This window comes from Cryptomeria japonica, chromosome 5 (genome assembly GCF_030272615.1).
Source record: "Cryptomeria japonica chromosome 5, Sugi_1.0, whole genome shotgun sequence".
Lineage (NCBI taxonomy): Eukaryota > Viridiplantae > Streptophyta > Pinopsida > Cupressales > Cupressaceae > Cryptomeria > Cryptomeria japonica.
This window is the reverse complement of record NC_081409.1, coordinates 688460869-688472153: the sequence shown is the minus strand read 5'-3', so window position 1 is coordinate 688472153 and position 11285 is coordinate 688460869. Positions and strand designations below refer to the sequence as shown.

Sequence of the window (11285 nt, the reverse complement as noted above, 5' to 3'; positions counted from 1 at the left end):
TGATTGATTATACAGATGCACTGGAACTACATTACTTTCCCTGGCTTGTACAGCTTTGATTTTATTCATATTTATGACACCCCTTCAGAAAAAGAGGATTACTTTGTTTGAAGTGATATTGTCAATTTATCTGTTTTCTTCAAAGTTTTATCTTTGACTCTTTTTTTTCAGTTCAGTGAAGTCTTTTGTAATTCCTCTGCAGATAAATTTATTATGGATGATGGAAGAAAATTATTCTTCTTACCTTAGCACGGTCACTTGTTCCGCCATATCCACTACCTCACAATGTAGATAAACCCCTAGTGCACAAAGGAATATGACTCCGCTAATTATAATAAGGAAATGTAATTATCGACCGACGTAGCTCAATGGATGTAGAAGGAAAATAATGGTGGTAGGTTTGAAGAGACGTATGCGTGTTGAAGAACAGTGACGGATCAAAGAGTCAGTCAAACACAAAAAGTGCCGACTCGAATATACAAGTGCTTTTAATTAAAACAGTGTTACAGGGAAGAAGGCTTTCTTAATGACCCACAACCTTTAATTCATTCGCCCTTCAGATCTGTTGTATACAACCATGGCTACCGTTTCATTCTGTATAAAGATGATGATAATGTTCCACTTACATTTCTCGGTTGTTAACGCTTGCCGAAATGATGAAAGAAGTTACCTTCTCGACTTTAAAGGCGGCCTCGATGCTTTCTCTGGCCGATTAAGCTCGTGGAAGCAATTCAACTGTTGCCAATGGGAGGGTGTTCTGTGTGACCATCAATCTGGCCATGTTGTTTCCCTCGACCTCAAAAACCGTAATTATCCAGACGTTTTTTTGACTGGGGTGATTCGTCCGTCCCTGTTTAACTTGAAATATTTACAATATTTGGATTTGAGTGGAAATCAGTTCACTGGTACTACCATATCCCCTCAGTTAGCAAAGCTCCAGAGGCTTACTTTCCTTGGCTTGGCACGTGCTGGATTTGGAGGTGAGATCCCTAAGGAGCTGGGAAATATTACAACTTTGCGCCATCTGGATCTGTCAACAATGGCAGCACCTAAACTGGAGAGTCGGAGATTTGCAGAATGGATAAGAAATCTGAGAAGCTTGGAATACTTGGATATGAGCTTGGTGAATCTGTCAATGGCATCGGAGGATTGGGGTAACGCGCTTAGCGGCCTTTCTGGTCTCAGGGAGATTCACCTCTCTGAATGTGGACTTTCAGGTACAATACCTTTTCTCCTAAACCTCACTCAGTTGTCGCATCTCCATCTTCAACTGAATTCATTTCCATTCCCAGTGCCAGCTTGGTTTCAGAATGTCTCGTCTTTGGTTTCTCTTGATCTCACTTCTTGTTTTCTCAAGGGTTCCATCTCTTCAGATTTCTTGCACCGTTCAAGCATGAGCAATATTCAGTTGTCACTTAACAGCTATCTTGGAGGAGTAATTCCTCACTCCTTCGCAAATTTTTCAACGCTTAAGACATTGGCTCTCGCATGGAATAATTTCACAGGGGATTTACCCCCTTTTGGATCAGCATCTGGAATTGTGTTTCCTCTTTGGAGGATTGATCTTTCACATAACAATTTGAAGGGCGGTATACCGTCATCCTTTGGTAGGCTTTCTTCCCTTCAACATCTAGACCTCAGTTACAACCAACTGCATGGTCTTATCCCTCTATTTTGGGATCAGTTGTCTGCACTATCTGAACTATATCTAGAGAATAATCAGTTGTTTGGAACATTTCCACACACCATTTCAAAGCTTGTCCGACTAGAAAAGTTGTTTCTCAGCTCCAACAATTTAAACGGCAGCATTTCTGATTCCTTGTTGGAAAATCTGGCTAACCTCAAAGAATTGGACTTTTCTGGAAACCAATTTGCAGTTGATATCTCTTTGAGTTGGATTCCGCAGCTTGCCCAACTGGAGTACCTGGGGTTAAGGTCTTGTAATCTTCAAGGGGAGATTCCTGGTTTCTTGTCTACTCAATATTCGTTACAAAATGTGGACCTGTCAGAAAACCACATTGTGGGAAATATTCCTACTTGGTTGTGGGATCTTCCTGATCTTATAGTGCTCAATCTTTCACATAATCAACTGGAAGGTTCTTTGCCCCCTGTTATTTCCATGTTCAATCCAAGTATAGACCTGCATAACAATAGTTTACATGGCTCTATTCCAGATTTTACTCCATATTATTTAGACATGTCAGAAAACAGGTTCAACGGTTCTATTCCACGTTCTATATGCTCGGGATATTCAATGATTATATTTTTAGATCTGTCAAAGAATGGGCTAACTGATCTAATTCCTACAGATCTGGGAAAATGTATTTCGCTGATAGTCTTGAATTTGGCTCAAAATAGTTTGCAAGGTGAGATACCGGAAGTGCTAGGAAATCTGGCTGGACTTCAGGCACTAAATCTCGGTCAAAACAAATTGCAAGGTAATATTCCTTCTTCAATAGCAAATTGTGCAGATCTTCAAGTATTTGACATAGGAAATAACAGATTCCAAGGGAACATCCCGGTTTGGATTGGAGAACTGTCAGAGTTGCGAATTCTCAGCTTGGCTTTTAATGAGTTTCAAGGCAGTTTTCCGCCAGAGTTGCTTACTCTACCGAATCTTCAGATTCTGGATTTATCTCATAACAATTTATCAGGATCTGTTCCTCAGAGTTTGAGAAAGTTGACTGCTATGGCGGATCAATCGCAAATTGACGAAATAGAGATGATCCAGGTTCAGCAATATACATATGGTTTTGGTCCCATGCTTCGAATAACGTTCATGAATCAAGTAACAGTTTGGATTAAGGGACGAGAAACCCTATACTCTAAGATTATCAGCGCCTTCAAACTAATGGATCTTTCCTACAACAGGCTATCAGGCAATATTCCTCACGAGTTAGGAGACCTTAAGGGTTTAATTGCTCTGAACATTTCAAGCAACAGTCTGAGAGGCAAAATTCCTGAATCCTTGGGAGGTATGGCTCATCTGGAATCTTTGGATCTCTCACAAAACATGCTATCAGGAATCATTCCAGGAGAACTTGTAAGTCTCACATTCCTTTCCGTTTTAAATCTTTCATACAACAACCTTTCTGGATTAATACCGCAGGGCAAGCAATTTGCAACATTTGAGGCTGCTTCTTATTTGGGGAATCCGAATCTTCACGGGCCTCCCTTGGAAAACAAAACAGTGGGATCTGTTTCTGGTGGAAGAGGTAGCCAATTACAATCGAATAGCACAGGAGTTAGAGGCACAGACACAGATACAGATGAATTGGATCGATGGTGGGCAGTTGCAGTGGGGTTATGTTTTGGGGTAGGATTTGCCAGCGTAATTGCAGTCTTGTGCTTTCACCTAAAATGGAGCTACAGATGTTTTGCTTTGCTGGATAGTTTTATCCTATACCTTTTTGAACATTGAATTTCTGAATGTATTGGTCAGTGAATGCAGAGGTCATTCCTGTTGAACATTGAATTTCTGAATGTATTCGTCCAGAGGTCCTTCCTGTATAAATTATAGTAACAGAAAATATTAAATGCATACAGTTTCCACAGATCATTCAGTAACTAAAACGGTTAAAAAACTAATTTACTTTGTTGTCACGCATGACGGAAAGTGGCTGTATTCATGCCAACTTTATTTGCAGTGAAGTTTTTATGTATACAAGTTTTTCACATTTCTTTTATACAATTGTATAACGTGTCTTCAAATGATTATACCACAAATGATTTGGAAGGGTTGTCTTAAATTTTTTAATATGTATACTTCTAATTTTAAAATCTTGAAAGACTAATATCTTATAGGAAATGTTGTCACTAAGTTGCAAACATATATTCTTAGTCTATGAGACAAATGTAAGGATTCTCAACTTGCTTCTATCATTAGTAAAGATCATAGTAATAGAGTTAATTATTAAAAAATATCTAAATATGTTTGTCATATCAAGACATAAAATTCTTGATCTAGAATAAGATTAGCTTATTCATAATTGATTTCATTACTAGAAAATGTTTTGGGTATATATAAAAGATTGGTTCACTTGGAAACCAAAAATTAGAATCCCCAAACTTATTCTACATCATTTTCAATCATTGAATCCTAAGTAATACCTACAACTTAAATTATGCCCCTACATATTCATTATACTAACTCTCCTATACAATTCCTATTATGATATAGTATCCTTTTAGGTCATATATCTTAGTTGCCTATTTTTTAATGACATCTTTATGCCTCTTTTTATTTATACCCTCATATTCATATAACATTTTATTTCTACCATTATCAAACAAAATTATAATTGAAAATACAAATTGATTTTGATAAGACACTAAGAAAATAAAATTCATTTAAATATTCGTTTATTTTTTTATGAATAACTTTGACAAGAACAAGAGAAAAAGCACCAATAGGGTATAAATGGGTGTTTCCAAAAATTAGGTCGAGATCTATTTAAAATATTAATAATCTTAAAATTTTCTATTGAAAATCAAAATCTTAGAAATAACTTTGATCAATTTGCAAGAATGGTTTTGCTTGAATCAATCAACCTTTTCACATCAATAGTTCCTCAATTTTGCAAGTGCTCAAAATGAACTTTAGAATACAATATATACTTGTCGCTTAGGGTTTCCATCATTTCCTCAAAAAGATGATACATTGTACCACTAGAAACATCAAGAAACCTCCAAAAAAACTATTTTTGACCTCTACCATGCTAAACGCACTTTAGCATCTGAACAATAAGGAGGTACAAAACATTTTTGTTTAGTTCTCTTGTTTTGCGTGTTGTCATTGTATTTTGTCTTCACCAATGGTTTTGGGGTGTCTGAGGGACCAAACTATCCAATTGGGAAGCTCACTGTTCTAGATAAATGTGCGTCTTAGAGGACAATAAAATGGGTTACCTATCCCAGGTGGATGTCAACGTAGAACGAGGACACTCATGCATATTGAGGACACTTGTGTGAGTTTGGGACACTTTACACCATGCATTAGTCTTTTTTCCATTCATTAGCCCAAAGTTAGCACCATACTCCTATGTTAGTGCCATAGTCCTATGTTAGTAACATAGTCTTATGTTACTTCCATGATCCTAAGGGATAGTCTAATAGGGTTTTGGGTGCTTGAAGGTTTAGTTTTACCTCGTTGATTGTGTCTATCAAGGTTCATAGTGTTGAAGAAATCTTTGATGTGTCTTGAAGGTGTTTAGGGTGAAATTGAGTGGTGTTATAGTGTTTAGGTCCAAGTGGTGCTTGTTGGAGTCCATGAGTGACATCTAGGACCTAATAGAGGGCCCTATTTTCTAAATTGAGTCTTTTAACTTTAGGAAGGGTGTTGTGTGACTCCAATCACCTTGTTGTTATTATCTTAAGGGTTTGGAGACCTTTCCTCATGTTCATTTGATGTTTATTGTGTAATTGTTTTTGCTTGTGCAATGTTATATCTCCACTAGTTGATCTAATTTTGAATTTTGAACTTTACTGCTTTATATGTTGCATGTGTTTAACTTAATAAATTCAAAAAAAATTATATCCATATATTCTTATGTTTATTTAGCTAATATCCGCATAACTTTCTTGGCAGACCTATACACTTTCATTAACTTTCAAGTTCTCCACAAGGTATAGCTTTGGGATACTCTAAATATATAATTCATTTAACTATTGCATTGTGTTCATACTGGAGAGAATTTAGATGAAGATTGGACATATCGATATGTTCATATACACTAATGACTAACATGGATGAAGATCAATTGAAACTAATCCCACAACATGAAAACAAGAAACAACGAAGAAACCAATTTGAAAACAGTACTTTGTTTGTCTGTTTCATCATGACATCTCAAAGCCATATATATTGTTGGAAGATAATCTCACCTATCCTCACTCATATCCTCTGTATCCTCAAGTTTGCATGCAGCATTAATGAAAATGATCGCAACAAATCATCATTGAATTTTAATGGATTTAATCTTACCTATTATCTATCCCATCTATAATCTCACATGCTTTGTGGGTATGTTATCAATATGTTATGTTTTAGTGTTCTGCATATACAAAAAATTTTAAAATTTCCTCCATCTACCTCCTACCCATTCCAAAAAGATCTAAAGCCTCCATAAAAAAGAGGCACTTGTAATTGATTAACTGATAAATAAAAAATTTGTTTGTCTTTTGTTCAGCTTTGTTTTATTTTGCTCCCTATTCCATCACATGTCAAATCTTGATGCACACATATTTAATTCACTTCACTTAACATTTTCTTTTTTTTCCCCTTTTCCTTATAAAAAAAGGAAAACATCCCATATCTGTCTGTAAACCATTAAACAAATCACAGATATTGCTAATGCTAAGTATAAACAATAAAGCCCACTGTTATTTTGAAGACAGTTGTTACTGAACATATATGGAAGATGTAGAAAAATTTTAAACGCATAGGAAGCTGTTGCGATGTTTCATTATCTTAGGCGACACGTTATTAAGAATATTAAATTTATCACCGTCGTGGTCTTAAAAGCAGCAAGATTAATAAGTAGTTTTCAGTTGCTTTCGAACAAAAGAAAACTTCGTCAGATCAAAAGTCCCAATTTTCTAACCTCGTGATTCTCTCTGCTCCTTTGATTGAATATATAATGTTATTATATGCAAATTCAAAATTTGTTGCCTTCTATGTTCACAAGTCATAATAAGGTAACTAAATATGTAATGTATTATGTATTTATTTTTAATTAAGGTTTTTAATCATGGTCATATTTTACATTTAAGAACATGAAGAATAACTTGGATTTAAAGAGTATTTATAAGAGCATTTTGATTCATGTTTTATTTAAGGAATACAAATTTTGTGTGATCAATCTTAAATTTTTTATGTTTTTAATTATGATCATTTTTTACATTCCAGAACATGAAGAGAAATTTGAATTTGATGCACTGCAAAAAAAGGATTGTTAGGATATTGTTAAGAAGACAAACACAAACACACAAGAAACAAACCAAGTGTTAGTGTTAGAAATCACAAATCAAAAACTATCCTAAGAAAGCATATCAAGAGAGACACAAAACACAAGATAGAAAGCTTAACAAAACTAAAAAAATGCAATAAGACATCTCCAAATGCCCTCCACCATGTTTGTAGCTACTCCTCCCTTGTTCCTCTCCTCTCCAAGTTTCAAATGAGTGTAGCTCTTAGTAGCATTTTGCACTATTCTGGATGTCTTATGGAGATTCAAGATTGTAGAATGAAAACTTATGAGAATGCAAATGGGAACAAGCTAAAATGAGATGTTATCTAGTTATCTAATATTAATTCTAACCAAAATGACAAATGTAGATTATTATGCTAAAATACTCTCTAGAATTCACTATAAATTAGATGCATACAAGATTTCAGGATCTGGATTATGAAGAAATCGGCTCTATTTATAGAAAAAATGGAGCAATAGATGGTTGAGATTGAGTAATTTCAACAAGGGTCGGGATTGAAGGGCTTATGGTCCATGTGAGGGCTTTCAACCCAATCCCAAGATGACAAATATCATCAAGATATGGGTTGAGAGGGGAGGGAATAAGAATTAAATGCTTGACATGACTTTGAGGGTTAACTTGGGAGGTTGGGTTAAGTTGGGTTGAATGAATAAACCCCTTATCCAATGGATAATGCTATTATCCATTGGACAAAACTCTTGTGCAAGAGTTAGTGAGGATAACCATGGTCAAAGCAATGAACGCTTGAGGAGACACATGGGTTAAATGGAGGTTGAGTTAGAGAGAAAGTCTCTAACCATGTGGGTGAGTTGAGTTAACCATTAATGGTCATGTAAGAGCCATAAATGGTTTAGAAGACTTTAGAGGTTAGCTTGTTGAGCACATGAAGCATTAAATGTTTTTCAAAGACTTTGGAGTCTTTGAGAAGTGACTTCAAGTTGCTTAGGAATGTGATAATATTTAGGAAATGGGATTAGACTAATTAGGAACGATTAGAAAGTGTTTAGAAGGGTCTAGAAGGGGATTTAGGATTGCAAGTGGGTTTGGTGGGTGAGGGAGAAATAGAATTTTAATTAAAATAAAATTAATTTATTTCAATTGTAGTTGCAACTTGTATTTGTAGGAGAATGCAAGTGGGGGGGTTTGTTTTAGTGATTTAAATAAAGGTTTTAATTATTTATTTAAAAGAAGAAAGGGGATTAAATTAAATAAATAGGATTTATTCATTTAATTGACTTTAAATTTGGTTTAATGAATTAATTTAAATAAATTCAATAATTTATTTAATTAATAGGAGAAGGTTTTGAGGATGAATTAATTAAATATTAATTTAATTAACAAGTTGTTGGTGGTTTATTAATCAAATAAATAGTAAATATTCATTTAATTAAATGGACAAATTTATGTGACTACATTTGCCCCTCTTTGAGACGGTGCGGTTTATCGCGTCGTTTCAAAGAAAGAAAAATTGGTGCGAAGAAATATGCCCCATAAATGTTAATTTAGTGGGTGGTATGCCCCCTCGAGAGATGGGTTGAAATTTTTTAACAAATTGGGCGATCTCTCGAAAAAGAACGAGAATTGGCGGGGAAGTAGAACAGAAGAATTTAGCAATAACGGTGAAAGAATAGAAGAAATTGGAGTTAAAATGAAGAAATGAGAGATAGTTGAAGTTTACGGGGACCACGACGGTGAGCGGGGTGAAATTGGTTTAGGGCTGTAAGGGTATATATGGAGGGAAAGGGGTAACATAGCCTCATTTGCATCCATCTCCGTAGCAATTTAGAGCTATGATAGTGACTTCTGGTGAAAGAGTGAGTAGCAGTCAGCATGTCAGTACCTATAGTAGATCATCGACTAGAGCGGATCCGTCGATTCCAGTGGCCAGATGACTACGGACCAGCTGTTCGCAAATTTGAATATTTTCTTTTCATGAATTTTTTATATATTTTTGCAAGCATCCAAGTCAAAGAAAGACAATAGCGCTAAAACTGTGTTTTAGCACTCTTGTCACCTAAAATAGTGTTTTTGTGCCGCTATAACGCTATTGTATAGGTCTAAGAGTTTTGCTTGAACAAGAGTACCATTTTATGATGGATTATGTCTATCCATGTTTAAAAGATGGTGTTTGACCTTTTTGCTGGGTTTGTAAGTGTTTGGAAGTGGAATTTTGAGGAAGCCCTAGGTTTTGGGTCCTAAAAGTGAGGGTTTGGTGTTTGAACGTGTAAATGAGCATGGAACCACTTGAAACCATGAAATGTTTTTGATTTGTAACCTAACTCAAGACTTTTTTTGGTTTTGTTATTGTGGAGAGAAGTTTGTGATAGAGTTTCTTTGTAAAAGTGGGCTGATTGAGCTACTTTCATGCGCAACATGTTGCTAGTTGGTACAGATGGTCCAAAGTACCTATACCTTATTTTTGGATATTTTGTATAACTCCCAAATGGGTGTCCGAATATGTAATTTTTTGGGCAATTATTTTGGAAACTTTTTGAGTTATTGTTGAGTTACCCGATTTGAAGGGCTAGTAAGATTGAAGCCTAGAGGGAGCAGTTTGGGTTTAGGAGTTTGAGCCTGAGTTTTGGGGTTTTGAGAAACTTATGTTATGGTATTTGTGATGTGTTAAGACCATTATAATTTTTGTAACAAGCCATTGGGTTGTTAACCTTGATTGGGTGCAATGAGTAGAGTCTAGGGAGTTGGAAGAAAGGCCTTGTTTTGGGATCTTGTGATTGATCCTAGTGTTGTAGATTGGAAAAGTGACATGACATCTGAATTTGTGATTAGATATGGTGTTTTCAATGAATCTACATTTGTATTATTGTTTTGGAATCCTTGAATAGGTGAATGTTGCTACAAACAAGAAGAAAGAATGAAGAGTTGTAGTGTGATTGTGGGAGGGTCCATGATGCTCTGCATCATAGTGGTATCAGAGAAAGTCAGTAGGTCCTTGCAGATTGCAGATTGAAGACTGGGAGATGAAATAGGAAACCATCTAGAAGAATATGAAGAAATGCAGGCAAGGTATGCTCAGGGGCACTCTATATTCCGGACACAATGCAAATGTAGGGGTAAGGTATGCAAGGTTGTTGTTAGCAGTGGTTCTCTTTAAAATCTATTCTCAGTAGATATGGTTGAGAAGTTTAACCTGCCAAGGACACCTCTTGAGTCACCTTACAAGGCATATGGGGTAAGCAATGATCAATGGGTTGATGTTAAAGAGCAAGCATATGTTTCTTTCAGCATTGGTTCATATTATGATACTATTCTATGTGATATTATGCCTTTGAGTGATTGTCATATGATCTTGGGTAGAGTATGAAAAGTTGATGTTAAAGCCCTATGTGATGGTACAGAAAATGCATATGTTATTAACAAGTATGGTAAAAATTTTGTGATGAAATCATTGCAGGATGACAAGGCAGCATGGGGAATGTCAAGGATAAGGTTGATTGCAAGAAGAGAGTTCCTAAGGTATGAGGAACACAAGGATGAAGAAAAGATAGAGATAGAAGCCACTTCTGGGCTTGAAGAAGACAAGGTAGAGTCTAAGTTGCAGGAAGAAGATGCAAAGAGAAGGTATGAGGTGAAGGAGAACAAGGTAGAGTCTAAGGTTGATTGTAGGAAGAAGATGCAAAGTGAGATTGTGCAGATGAAGAGTCCATTGATAGGACGTGCATCATGTCATTTAGATGATGTGAAAGATTTTGGTTTGGATAGGTCAGAGGTATATATAAGAAGAGAAGAAAATGTGAGTGAGAGTGCTGGTGTATTTCCAATAATGAGGCAAGGATGGCCTAGAGAGGTCATAGTAGAAGATAAAATTGATTTGCTGACAGAGAAAGTGGAGGATAGTTTGATAAAGGGTGATGTTGATAGTGCAGATGTGTATGAAGTTGAGACAAAGATCATAGAAGAGGATAAATATGTTAGAGGAGAGGTAAGTTGTCCCTTGGAAGGGCAACAGAGAAAAGAGCAGTAGTTAGCTTGTGAGGAAGATGATGAACCTGAGGACAAAGAGGTTCTAAGAGTTGAGAAAGAGATGGAAGACAAAGATGTTGGTGATAACAACAAGGGTTCAAGTCTTGAAGGGCTTGAGTATGCAAAAGTGATTTTGATTGGGACAATGGAATGTCCTTTGGATGGGGTAAAGGGTATAGTACAGCAAAGCACCCCTATGATAGTGAATTGTGAGGCTAATGATGTAGCCTTGAAGTTGGATAGAGAGTTGGTATGCCAAGACGAATGGCACGAGATTGGGAATGAGTTAGTAGAGGAAGTTGAGTTGGTTGATA

General features: G+C 36.0%; 1 protein-coding gene across 1 annotated transcript; it reads left to right on the top strand.

Annotated features, from left to right (window-relative positions):
* Positions 1-577: 577 nt before the first annotated feature.
* Positions 578-3421, top strand: LOC131040712 (receptor-like protein EIX1). Its single transcript, XM_057973663.2, has one exon. The coding sequence runs from the start codon at positions 578-580 to the stop codon at positions 3419-3421; it is 2844 nt and encodes a 947-aa protein (XP_057829646.2).
* The last annotated feature ends 7864 nt before the right edge of the window (positions 3422-11285 follow it).